Here is a 13,379-nt window from a genome sequence, read left to right as displayed (position 1 = left end):
ATCACGCGAGGTCCGAGTTATATGAATACGGACTTCTTCGATCAATCAAAGAAACCAAAGTTAGTATATATACCAAACCAAAAACAACCCATCCAACTCCATCGCACCCAACCCCAAAAGACGCTCCAAATCAAATTCAAAACAATCAACTAATCAACAGCAACCAACCCCCTACCCCCCCTCGACACCAAAACAACCTCATGTCCCCCGTCCATCTTCCTCCGAAACCTCTCAAACTGCCATCTCGTCTGCATCCCCCTGGCCCGCCACGCCTGCATCAACCCGTCCGACGAACAATACTCTCTCGCCAACGCCTCAATCTCCTTCTTCCTCCCCTCTACCTCCTTCTCATTTCCCTCCTCCTCAAATCCAACAGCCGCCCACGCCGCGCTCAACGACATCGGCATATAATGCGACCCGAGCGGTCTAAGCACCAGTCCCCGTCTCCCTAGGGCAACGATCTCATCACACAACACATCCAACTCACCCTGGAGATGTCTTCTTGACGAATCCGCTACGAAGCACAAGCGATTCAGCATCGTCGCAACAGAGAGAAACAGTCCGTACGCCGTCTGGTAGTTAATCTGCGAGCGGATCGTTTCCAAGGATGCGGTCGGACTTGCTTGCAGGGTCGGCGAGACGGCGATGGCGCGGAGTTTGGGGAAGTCGGACTGCATTTGGGCGTAGAGGGAGGTGAGTTGAGTGAGGTGGTCTTCCGGGTGGTGGATGAGGCGCGGGATGCGGGCGAAGTTGGGTACCGTGAGCGTGTCGAAGGGCGAGGCGAGTTGGTTGGAGGGTGGGAATCGGGGACCGTGGACGAGGAAGCGGTTGATCACGAGAGTGTCCAGGTGGACGCGGGGGTCGAAGACGCTGTGGACGAGCTGGTGGGAGAAAGAGAGAGGGGAATGGTAAGTTAAATGATTGACTGATTGACAAGGAGGGCTGGGTTGTATGTACCACGGCCATGCAGAGCGTGCGGAGCAGGTGGGTTTGGAAGGTGTCGATGTCGGTTCGACGGGCGACGCTTTTAAGAAGTAAGGCAATAACGTGCGTGTGCATGAGATGACCTTCAGAGTTGCCGGTGATCCAGTCCTGATATTCACTATCACATTAACAGTTCTGTCGATGCGCATGGCTGACGAAGTATGTAGATGGGTCCCAACCGACCTCGGAAATCCACAACAGATAGATCGTGCACAGCGTCTCGATCGCTAGATCCACCGCGCCATCGTGCAGCGACAGACGGAGCATGTACAGCGCCCGTCCGTACTTCTCCAGCGCCAGCGACGAGCTCTCCTGCTTGAACAAACACGGCGCCGAATGTGTCACCGCCGCGACGGCCGCATCCAGCGCCGGATGAACCCCCAGGCGACAGGGCAGGAGCGCAAAGAACGGGCCATAGTAGCCCAGGTTATACCGGGCATCTTTGACCTCGAGCATGGAGATCAGCGAGGCGCGCAGCCTGACTGTCTCGCTGCACAGGGCCCGCGCGGGTGCGCCATGGATGGCCGTAGCCGCGCGTCTCACGATGGCGCGCTGCGGCGGCGCATCACGTGGCGGCGGCGCAGCCTGTGCGACCCAGATCCCTGACACATCGTCTGGCGTGCGATTCTCCGTGAACTTGAATCGTCGAGCGCCACCGCCGACGCAGGGGATCCCCAGACGGAGGCACCGACCGCAGGCAGGTTGTTCCTGGTCGCACTGCCGATGACCGTTAGCGCAAGTCCGCCTTGCCTCGTGTCTTTGTCTACAAAGCCACAACTCCGTTCAACTCGACATACTCGTTTCTTCTGCTTACGACAGGCCTCGCAGCCTCGACTAGTCGGGACTCCGGGCATGGTGATCTTCCTGGTGGTGAGTCATTTGGGCCAGGGAGGTTGCGAAGGTTGAGATCTTGTGGATTTTCTCCCCCCCCTTTGTGAGGAAGGAATTGGCGTTGGAATAAGTGTCTAGGCTGTGGCCCCGACTCCGCTTGGCGTTGGCAGTCTGGCTCGGCCCCCGCTTTGGCTTCGTCGAAGATACTGCTTCTATCCAAGTGTGGCGGAAGTTTCGCCTCATGATTCAGGCTTTCATTTATCGGCAGGTCAGCCCGAGTCGCTGTTGTGATAGATCGACTGGCCTTCAAATTCAACTCTTCTGAATATTGATTGCCTCTGTTGAGGGCACTCTTCCCGAAAGGCTCCCAGATCCCAACTCCCTCTGAGACATGTTGACAAAAGAAGGATTCGCATGATCTCCACACGAGTCATGAAAGTTAAGCTCACGATAGGCTGATTCGCAGGCTTATCGGAGATAACTCCCCCCTGGACCCCGCCGGGGAGGGCCCGGAAATCCCCCTTCGTGGATGCCTGAGGCAATAAGGATCACCGTCACTGGTAGTAGTCACTACTCCGTGAGGAGTACCGAGTACTTGAATACAATTCGATCAACAATCACTGACAGATATACTGATCGGATCGCATTACACAGTATAGGCGCCCACCCGGCGGCTACTGTTGGTTCTAGACCTGCATTCGCATCGGTCCGAAGAATTATCTCCGTGAGCGGACGCCGGTCGGAGTTAAACGTGATGTCACCAAATCCTTCATCTCGTATGGGAAGATGGAACTATAAATACCTCCATGATCGCAGCGAGATCAAGTCAAAACAAACACTACAATCAATTCTGCTCAATTGACTTCCTCATTCCATTCCTCTCAAACCAAAATGTCCAACCGTCCCAAAATCGTCATCTTCGGCGCCACCGGCCAACAAGGCCGCTCGATCGTCAACGCCCTACACACTCATCCTCTCGTATCCCAGCAATATTTTTTGCGTGCCATAACCCGTAACACAAACAGCCCTTCTGCGCTCTCCATCGCCTCACAAGGCATCGAGACCGTCTCCGCGGACATGAACGACCCGTCTACTCTCCCCGCGGCCCTGGAAAACGCTCACACCGTCATCCTCATAACCCTAACCGTCTACACTCCAGACCTAAAGGCACTTGAATATAAGCAGACCAAAGACGTCGCAGACGCTGCCGTCGCAGCCGGCGCAAAACATATCATTTACAGCGCGGCCGTGGACAGCTTGAACATATGGACTGCGAATGCCCGCGCGGGCATGAAACCCCGGCCCGTGGACGCATTCGACTCGAAAGCCGAAGCGGAGGATTATCTGCGCACATTACCAATTAAATCTACATATTTCGCGCCGGGGGGTTTCATGCAGAACTTCGTGACATTTTTTGCGCCCAGGAAACAAGACGATGGGAGCTATATGATTGCGAACGTGATGGACAAGGATGCTAAGATCCCGTTGATTGATATTGATGGTGATTCGGGGACTTACGTGTCGAAATTGCTGGTGGATGGCAGCGCAGGAGAGACGCTGTATGCTGCCGGGGGCTTGTATAGTTTCGAGGAGATCGTGGGGATTATATCCCGTGTGTCGGGCAAGAATGTCAAGTATGTGCAGGTGCCGGAGGACGTGTTTGCTGGGTTCATGCAGCCGGAACAAGGGATGAGGACGGTGAATATGATGAAATTCGTTGAGGAGGTGGGGTATTTTGGACCTAGGACGGAGGCGTTGGTTGAGGAGGGTCAGAAGAGAGTGGATGGGAAGGTGACGAGGTTTGAGGAGTTTGCAGAGAAGTATTTGGTTGATATTTAGGGTATGGGTGGTGATGCTTGATAGTAATGTTTTCTAGTTGCTGTTTTGAGATTGTGCAGAACAGATTAGGGAAAAGATCTAGAGTCAGCCTTCAATGTACATAGCTTTCACTTTTTCCTGCCGATAGATGAGTATAATTTGATCAAACGTGATAGGAAATTATATTAATAAAAGGACCGTCTATAGCCTGACTAAGGTCTTGGTTCTCGTGTTGAATCATAAATGCTGGATTAATCAGAAGTCAAGTGCGGAGGAACTACAACCAAGAATGTCGCCGAGTCTCTACGTCACCCGGCATTCCGCGATTTGTCAGCGGGGCGATTTTTGGCTTTCGATAAAGGCCGATGCAATCACCGACGCAATCACCGATCAACTTCGCACCTATTTATAATACGACACTCTGCTCTGCTTCTTTCTCCCAATTCTATGTCGCATATAATTAAACGCATTCCAGTCCTGACATCTGCAGTTCGTTCCCCTCGCCCAGCATCTGTATTAACTCGCACAATGACGACCGGCACCTTCAAATACATTGACCCCGCCTCCTACGATCCCCATGCCACCGAGCCATTCAAAAAGCCATGGGGCAAGGTCGACGGGCCAGGCTCTTCCTTCAAACTGCTAGACAAGTCCCGGTCCGTGGAGAACCTCCGCGGTCAAGAGAGTCAATTCTCGACCGACAACAGCGGATTCGCCGTCTATAACAGCCCCGCACAAGAGAAACAGTTCACAGACCTGTCCGTCGTAACGACGAAATACTACCATGAAGTGGAGGAGCTCCTCCGATCCAAGCTCCCGGGTATCAAGAAAGTCGTCATCTTCGACCACACGATCCGGCGACGACAAGAAGGGTCCGCGCGCGCTCCCGTGCAGCTCGTCCACGTAGACCAAACGCCGTCTGCGGCGGAAGTGCGCGTGCGTCGACACGTCCCCTCCGACGAGGCAGAGGATCTGTTGAAGGGACGCTATCAAATCATCAACGTCTGGCGACCCATCCAGAACCTGGCGTCCGATTTCCCGCTGGCGGTCATCGATTGGCGATCTTCTGATGCGTCCGATTTCGTAAAAGTCGATCTACTCTATCCCAACGAGACCGCCGATGCAGCAGCGGGAGAGGAACGAGCGCAGAAGCCGGACTCGGGAGACTCGACGGAGGGCTACACGGTCAAGGGCGAGACGTATTCGATCGCGCCGAATGAGAAACATCGCTTTTACTATATGAAGGATATGACGCCTGAGGAGGTCATGTTTATCAAGTGTTTCGACTCGAGGAGCAGTCTTATGACTGAGGGGAAGACGGATATTGCGCACGGGGCGGCTCATACGGCGTTTGTGGATCCTCAGACACCGAAGGAGGCGCCGCCGAGGCAGAGTATCGAGGTTAGATGTTTGGTTTTCTATGAGTAGGAGAAGGGGTTGACTATCCGTAATTATTCTTGAATTTGAAACGATGTGTATCGGTAAGGATGTTCGCAGTAGATAATGGTAAAAAATCTATCGGGCCATGGAATGATTCGTGCAGAAGACGGTGCAAGTTAAAGGTAGTATTTCTTTAGGGAAGTGGTTTGCTTCGGGTTAACTTGAGACCCTTGCGGCTGAGTGTGGTTTATATAACGTTATTATAAGAATAAAAATCAGTTTATTGACTATATAATTCTACTTCCTGGGGCAACCTTTTTAGTGCCTGATTTATTTTACTTGTCAACACTTTCCCTCTTAGCTATTATAGAATTTAAATGCTTAATCAAGGTCTCATAGTGATATCTTATAAAAATATAAAAGATTATATAAAGAAAAAAATGTTTAATATTGACTTTTAAGGTATTTCCGCGAATGCCAGGATTCGAAAATGAGCAATATTATGACGCGTAGCTGCGATCTCGCATGGCGACTTCAAAGCTTGGATATTACTCGCTTGGGTGTCACAGATAATGTTGTCTCAATTGCTGTTTTACCTAATTACAACGCATCCTAGTTCTCAGTGTTTCGTAACGTTAATCTCATCTCTCAAATGAGTAATATCGTTTCGGCAGCAGATGTGTTCCGCTGAATCTCGGTCTCATTCGTAGAGAGATCTGCACCAACTGCATGCTTGCCTCTGACCTGTTATCATATCACCTTAAAAGCTACACTGACGTCTTTAGTACATACCGTGCGATAACATCATTCTGATAGTGTTGGATATCGAGTTCAGCATACTATCCAAAGCGGGGCACTCGTTACACCATGATTCTGCTAAATGTGATACAGTCAGCGGAAAGTTTGTTTCTCGACTGCTGATCTTCCGCATATTTATCATTCGCATGGCAGTCTTCCTTGTGGCTTTCAGATGCAGTAGATGACTTATTAACGGTGACCGTTTCTGACTAACCCAGTCTATACTCTTTGTCCGCCTCTAGTCGAGAATAAAACCTGAAGGTAGTAATTTTTACAATGAGAACCCGAACGGGGAGCAAAGCCTGGTCGACAACAAAATTTCTAGGTAATACATTTTATTATAAAGATAACAGCCCAAGCTCGTCCACACAACTTGGTATAAGAAATAGTTACTCGCAAGTTATTCTTTGTGGCCTTCCAATCACTGAAACACTTTACCCTATCTACAACTGCCTTAATACCCATATTACAAACGCTCATCATGGCTTCTGATCACGATCAAGTCCGCGCAGGTATTTTGATCCACCAATTTTATATAGCCAAACCGGGACTGATTCTTCTCAGGTTTCGTTGTTGCTATATCCGAAGAGGAAAGCAAAGAAAGTGAACAAAGAGTATTACTTATAAAACAGCTTGAAAATGTCTATTCCTTGCCTGATGATGTCTCCGTACGACCGGAAGCATTCCCACCGATTCATTGGGGATTCGGACCAGTCAGAGTACGTTGAAACTGTTCCTTCAAAGTAGCCAAAATTGATTCTTAACAGGTGAATGGTTACGTCAATCCGTCGAAATTGTCAATTCGTGTCGAAGTATCTGTCTTTGGAGCGAAGCTTGTCAATATCACAGCTGACCTGAAGCGTGGTGTATGCGCAAAAATAAATTTGAAACTTGCAAACGGGAGCATTTGCTTTAACCTCAAAAACGGCAAAGGTAATATGGCGCTGAAACTAGTTGTACTCTGTTACTAACTACTGCCAAACAGAGGTGTGGGTTAAGCTGCAGTTGCATGTCAAGTTTGACGGTAATTTCAACAAAGAAGAAAAGCTCTTGACCATATAATGGGGTCTATGAATAGCAATTATAGTCGGGCTGCAATTACCCGGCTACATTAAGCAATATTCAAGTGGCATAGGGGTTCAACACCTCGCTATTCTCGGGTTTCCTTGAAGTCATACTATTGATACGCAAAAAAATGATAGAATAACTTCTACATAGAATTTATTCAAATAAGCCCGAAGGTACCAGTGTTTATTCACTGGTTGAAGGTGTGTGTGTGTGTGTGTGTGTGTGAAGCTAGCGCTATAAATCAACTATCAATAGTTGAGCTATTGTCCTTAGTAGCAGCACGGATGACTCCATTAAACGGCATGGTGGCATACACCGAAATTCAATTTTGCGTAGCGCTATGCCTCGCTTTCGCTACATCAACTTGGGATAAACTATCTGCGCTGGTGTCAAGGCCGGCCCAGTATTTTTGCTTTAGTATGAACTTTTCCCTCCACCGTAACTCTCTAGTGTGGCAATTTTTGGCCGTTGATGGGCGGATATATCCTGGCTTGTCTTGGTTATGCCCTGCAGGGCTGTTCCCGGTTTGCCGGTTTGCCGATTTTGACGATACTATATCGGCAAACATTGACGATATCGTCAAACCGTCAAGATTATGTGTTCAGTATTTTGCTATCGTGCAGTGTAACGAACGGCTACGCAGGCAATAAGGAATCGCGAGAATGTAGGGTATGCATTCAACGAAGAAACTAAGCTAGGTTGTGAAGCTATTCAGGAGCTGGTCACAGTATGTGTGGAACGGCTCTGAAGCTAGTTGTTACCTCCTGAAGCCAGGGGGCTTTCCTGTACGGGAGAACGTTCCGGAGGATCAAGGGATCCTCTGCGGCAGGCATCCAGGAACATTCCTAGGGATCCTGCAGGCATTCCTGCCTGAGGCAAGCTCCAGGCAGTATATAGAGTCCCTGGGTTCTCTCTCCTAGATAGCCTTTTCCTCCCTATGGGAAAATTCTTTGACTACGAGTCATAAACAAACTTGTCTTTTACTAAGCTCCTTTGTAGACCGTCACACTAGTCCCCATCGGGTAGTTAGGTTATAGGGTATCACGAAGGAAGGTCTTCGGAGGCTGGTCACAGTCCGTGACATATTCATTATACGACTAGATTAGGCAAAGATCAGCATGGGAAAGTGAGATCATGTGATATTTAACGATAATAGTATCGGCACCTGAGGACTTTGACGATACTATTTGATAGGGGTCGGCAAGAATAACGAATAAATTCGCATTCGTAACGAATATTCGTATTCGCAGAAATTTTGCACTACGAATGCGAATGCAAATAATTTTTTTTATTATTCGTCGAATATTCGAAATTTTAGTCACGTGGTAGGCACATGACTCTTAAAGACTTTTAAACAATGTTTACTGACCTCTAAACGAATCTATTTATATGGTTTGAGGGAATCTCCGACTATCCGCTGAAATAATCACTGTAGAATCTCTTGAACTCATTAGATACCTTACAAAGCAAGTTCTTGCTCACTGCTAAATGGGCTGTTACTTACTCTTCTCAAGGTTCTGTTGCTTGGCACCCTGGTCTATTTTTGTGGCCGGCAAGCCTAGTGAGTGCTTCAACGGGTAGTGCGTATGTAAAGTCTTCTTGACTGTCTGAATGACCTTTGATGCTGTCATATGTCCAAGTTCCTTTTCCAGCAACAGTATCTTAAAACGCGGATCAAGCATAAGCGCTATATAATATGCATCTTGCGAGTCCATAAGCTCATAATATTTCTTGTACTTCTTCACGCCTACAGATACAGCAGCGGCTATATCTGAACTAATGCCTGCAAATTCGCCTTGTGCAGAAGCTGCCTCTTCAAGTATATCATGCAATTCATAATAAATCGAAATCGCTAGACTAATTTGTGATTGTCGCCGGGAAACGAGCTGGGTAAACTCATCAAATTTGGATAGAACCAGCTCAAGCTGTTGCAGCTGAGACCAGTCTTCCGAAGAAAACGGTGAGAACTGGTTCTGATGTTCTATCCACTTCTTGATCTGTGGCCTGGCCTGGAAGGCGTCTTGGATCATGCGGTATGTAGAGTTCCAGCGGGTTTCAACATCATATTCAATGAACTTGTCCCTTAAGTCATTTGATCGACATACTACTTTCCATTGCTGTCGTCGCTGCGGCGTTCTAGATATCCAGAGTGCCATGATGCGAAACCGAGCTAGTGCAGAGTGTCGTCCCATTTTCTTGTTTTCATGCAATAGGTTACAGGCTTCTGCAGCAGATCTGTAGTCTCCGGATTTTATTGCTGAGAGAATATCACTCACAATAAGATTGAGAACATGCGCTAGACAACGGATATAGCTATTAATGCCTAGAAATCTTAGACATCTACTGTATGAGGCGTCGAAGCTATCTGAAGGATATTTCTCTGAGAGGTTGAAATAGAGTTCAGATGCCAGTGCTTCATTATTCGAGGCATTATCGGCAGTAATAGTGAGCAACTTATCCTCCAGTTAAAGCTCAGAAAGCATATTCCGAAGCATTTCTACCATGTTCTCTTCACTATATGACCTAGAAATCTCATTGAACTCTAGGACTCGTTCTCGATATTCAAAGTTTTGAGTCAACCAGTGACCAATAACTCCTAATATAGATTTATGATTCTTGCTGGTCCATATATCCAGAGAAAGAGCAATTGTTGAGCAAATTTGCGCAAGTTCATCAATTAGTTGAGCCCGATACTAGTCGAAATCCGAGTTAATACGTCGGGCAATGGTACGAGATAAGCTGAATGGGAGCGGAACATCTGGCAAATCCGTAAATATCTGTTAAAATGCAGGAGATTCAATTGCTGTAAAAGCTATATTATCTCTTACAATCTACTGAAGAATATTCTGTTCTAAAAGATCTCTTATATCCTGTTCAACTCTGTTTCGGAATATGGAAGCGAAAGAAGGCTATTTTGTTGTACAGGACTCTCTATCTTGATCTCGCTCGCCGGTTTTTTTTTTACCAATATTGTGCTTGGCTAGGTAGGCCTTCATGTTGGTTGTAAAAATTGCTCTTGCAGAGACTGTTGTTTTCCAATCACACCGTGTACATTGGATTTTTCGGTCCTCTAGTAGCTGTTTGCTTCGTTTGGGCCGCCATAGTTTTCCTGGAAGTGACTTGATATCGAATTGGCTCCAGAGCCATTGATTTGTAGTTTAATGCTGGATTTGCTGACTGACTTATAGGACTGTAGAGCCTCGGAGAAGTTTCTTGTAGAATTCCCTTGCGGGAAGGATTCTGATGGAGTAGGCAAATTTAGATAAACTTAGCTAGCGGACTCTTCTGGATCTACTGACTCCGAGTGATCAGATAGTAGATTAAGTCGTGATTTCTTTATGACGCGATCTTCGACGTCTGCCTCCTCGTCGCTTCCATCGTTCAAAAGGTGGTAGTCTATTCTCTGAGAGCGTTGCGGACGTAACAGTATATTTGCAGATAAGTAACTGGAACTGTCACTTCTGGGAGTATCAGATTCGTTTTCAGACATGTTAAAGGACCCAATAATCTAATTCACGAAGAGTATGCGGACAAGGTAAACATCACTTCGTCGCGTCCTGAAGATATAAACAAATGAGACGCGATGCAGGCCTGTCATTGGTTGTATTGATTACTAATATTGTTTTGGCAAATTTACGAATATATTCGTACGAATATGGGTCCTGAGAATTCAAATATTCGTAGAGATTTGCAAATTACGAATGCGAATGCGAATATCTCAAAATCCTACGGATTTGTATTCGTGCCGACCCCTACTATTTGACGATCAAGATAGTCAAGCTTTGAATTTGACGGTACTACTGGCGATATTCGAAAATCATGACTATATAGTATCGTGAACAGCCCTAATGCCCTGATCATGTCGTCTCTTAGATTGTTCATAGATGTTCTCGCACTCACCGAAGCTGTATTACCTTTACCCGCGTTCAGCTACACTTGAGGCTTTCCCTCCTCTATGTTAGCTTCTTCATCTCCCTCCTTTGAAACTTCCACTAATAACAGTCCCTAGAGCCATAGACCTTGGTAGACGTTTCCTTCGTAATCTCTCGGGTAGTGCTATTTATTAGGCTACGTCACACATCTTCCATCGTGCTACCTAGTTCATCTTGTTTAATATGTCTATTCTAGGGCCTCGTATGCATACGATATCATCCCATCCAGACTCTGTCAGCTAGTTACTAAGACACACTAGGAAGCCCACATCAGGTGTCACATTACAATGCTTTCCCTCCTGAATGATGGTCATTATAACAGAGATCCCTACAAAGTAGAAGTGTTACAGTAGAATGCAAGTGTATTCATTCCGTTAACCCGTCGTACGAAGCGCATAATAATGCATTCCAAAAAAAAAAGAAAGAAAGAAAACGGGCATGTTGCAGAAGATAACATGCCTTGTAGTACCTGGGTTCGAAATCAACCGTGACGGCATACTTATGAGAAGATCCAATCACTGCAACAGGAGGTCCACCTAGAGCTATACAAGTATGAATCATAAACTGGACTGATCTAGTATTTACGTTACACAGTTGCTGTCATCGCATGTCGTATCAACTAATTCCTGGAGCTTTTTGTCTGCCTGGTTCGAAGCTCCCACCGAGTACGAGAGCTCCGTCCTTGACTCGCCCCTCACCCTGTAACACAAACCCTAGAATACGAGGCTTCAGCTCCCTGCTAGATATTAATGCCGCCATATTTCTTAGACATTGAATCTCATCATCATCATTCCCCTTGCATCAGATCACTACGAGATCGAGAAAGTTTGAACCCAACTAAGCAATTGCCACACCAATCTATACATTCAAATTTGTCAATAATGTCTCCATTCACCCTCGGCAATTCCCGAAGCTCATTAACCATTCCACTATTGACATATGCTACAATTGTCGTAGCATTGTTTGCTGTTAGTCCTCTTGCGTCGCCATTATCTGTCGACGTGTCTATTTCCCTCGATGGTGAGAACCCAGAAAACCACCCGATCCCCATAAGTGTGTCTACGGGAACAGAAGACGCGCTTTTGTCGAATATAGACCACCCATCGATGCAACACGACTTGCAGCTCCCCTGGATATTCGACACCTATGCTGCAAATCAAGTGTGTTTGCCGTCGAACGATCCACATTATCAAAAAGGGCAAGTACACCAGACAGGCACTCATGAGAGTCATTGCGGGGGTATTACCGGAACTCCGAATAGATTCTCATTTACTGGTAACGGAATATGGAGGCTACAATTGTTTTGGGACTATGTCTGTCACGGGCATAAGGTGGAAATAGACCACACCGTGAATTGCATCCCACTCAATTCAAGACCACTTACTTATCGGGTAGTATCGCAGTGGAGTGATAGCAATTCAGACACGGCCTTTGGAGAATGTATGGAGCTATAGTTTATGTTGTAGTTGCTACCTCTCATGATTGATATTCTAGTCCCGTCTTTGCATTTTTCAATGTTTCTTTTTTTGGGCCCAATGAAGAGAGAGCTGGATGTGATCATGCTGCATACTGTGACTGCAAGACTCTCATGATGGCTCAACTCGTTTGATTGTTTGTTCCGTCTGTTACTGATTTCGCGCGGGTTATCAAATTTACTGTTTCTTCACCTTCCCTCATGCTTTAAATTTGTTCTCGATAGCACCAAATTGAATCAAATTCATTCGTTTACTTGGCTTTGGCTTTGAGACTGTTATTAGTGCGAGGAGAATTGAAAAAGTCGCATTTTGCCGAATTAGATTCTTCCCCCTATTCGTGAATCGTCCATAGTGTTCCATTGATGAACCCCGGGCGTCTCCTTTATTACATATAACGGGCGTTGGCTGGGTCAGTCGTGGCTTCTCCCATTACAAATATACCATGGTCTGTACCTTCTGTACAGAGCCTGCATTGTCTGGTGGCGGACAGAACTGCTTTGATACAATACAAAGCTTTAAGCATAACCTCGTTACCGTCCATGTAGTCAAAGAAATATTCGTCCATTCGCACGGGACACAGGATATCGAGACGTCATCCTTTCCCTTGGTGTGGACTGCAGAACTCCATTGTGATGCACATATCAACGATGCGACCGACAAATGTTCTATGTGCACGGAACATATTAATAACGCCCAGGACCTTAATGAGCACATAAATGTGCGTCTTGTGCAGGTGGTACGCACCCGCGAGGCGCTTGTCAGGAACCTCAATGCTGAAACTCTAATTCGTGGTGAAGAATGATTGTATTGTCACTGAAAAAAGCTCTCTGTGTTGCGTTGAAAAGTTCATAGGTTATTTAGTATACTTTGATCTGCTTCATTCAGCCTTAATATGTTAAGTAAAGTAGATCCCTATTAAATTTTTTATAGATTTTTCTTTTGATGTCAGAAGTATGGTTAGAATAGTATCACGGTACCGGGCCACTGATGATAGCCGCGAATTTGATGGACCCAAATCCTGTTCAACACCCCCCTTATTCGCGCCCTGCTTATCGACGGTATCGAGGCCCTTCGGATCCAGCCACCCCTCCTG

The 13,379-nt window shown here is 46.7% G+C and overlaps 5 protein-coding genes across 5 annotated transcripts; 3 read left to right on the top strand and 2 right to left on the bottom strand.

The window, feature by feature from the left end:
- Positions 1–149: 149 nt before the first annotated feature.
- Positions 150–1,838, bottom strand: KD926_001334 (Zn(II)2Cys6 transcription factor domain-containing protein; the record flags this gene model as incomplete). Its single annotated transcript, XM_053105031.1, has 4 exons — positions 150–881; positions 958–1,092; positions 1,141–1,701; positions 1,782–1,838. The coding sequence occupies 4 exons, from the start codon at positions 1,836–1,838 to the stop codon at positions 150–152; spliced, it is 1,485 nt and encodes a 494-aa protein (XP_052951737.1).
- Positions 1,839–2,706: 868 nt separating this feature from the next.
- Positions 2,707–3,654, top strand: KD926_001333 (HSCARG dehydrogenase; the record flags this gene model as incomplete). Its single annotated transcript, XM_053105030.1, has 1 exon — positions 2,707–3,654. One exon carries the CDS (start codon positions 2,707–2,709, stop codon positions 3,652–3,654), a length of 948 nt encoding a protein of 315 aa, XP_052951736.1.
- A 507-nt stretch (positions 3,655–4,161) lies between these two features.
- Positions 4,162–5,061, top strand: KD926_001332 (uncharacterized protein; the record flags this gene model as incomplete). The annotated part of the gene is made up of 1 exon (XM_053105029.1): positions 4,162–5,061. One exon carries the CDS (start codon positions 4,162–4,164, stop codon positions 5,059–5,061), a length of 900 nt encoding a protein of 299 aa, XP_052951735.1.
- Positions 5,062–6,292: 1,231 nt separating this feature from the next.
- KD926_001331 (uncharacterized protein) lies at positions 6,293–6,873 on the top strand (the record flags this gene model as incomplete). Its single annotated transcript, XM_053105028.1, has 4 exons — positions 6,293–6,323; positions 6,376–6,530; positions 6,579–6,744; positions 6,797–6,873. 4 exons carry the CDS (start codon positions 6,293–6,295, stop codon positions 6,871–6,873), a joined length of 429 nt encoding a protein of 142 aa, XP_052951734.1.
- Positions 6,874–8,375: 1,502 nt separating this feature from the next.
- Positions 8,376–9,071, bottom strand: KD926_001330 (uncharacterized protein; the record flags this gene model as incomplete). The annotated part of the gene is made up of 1 exon (XM_053105027.1): positions 8,376–9,071. The coding sequence occupies one exon, from the start codon at positions 9,069–9,071 to the stop codon at positions 8,376–8,378; it is 696 nt and encodes a 231-aa protein (XP_052951733.1).
- Between the last annotated feature and the right edge of the window lie 4,308 nt (positions 9,072–13,379).

This window comes from Aspergillus affinis (genome assembly GCF_023601865.1).
Source record: "Aspergillus affinis strain CMG 70 chromosome Unknown NODE_127_length_104248_cov_91_105759, whole genome shotgun sequence".
Lineage (NCBI taxonomy): Eukaryota > Fungi > Ascomycota > Eurotiomycetes > Eurotiales > Aspergillaceae > Aspergillus > Aspergillus affinis.
This window is presented reverse-complemented; position numbering and strand designations above follow the sequence as displayed.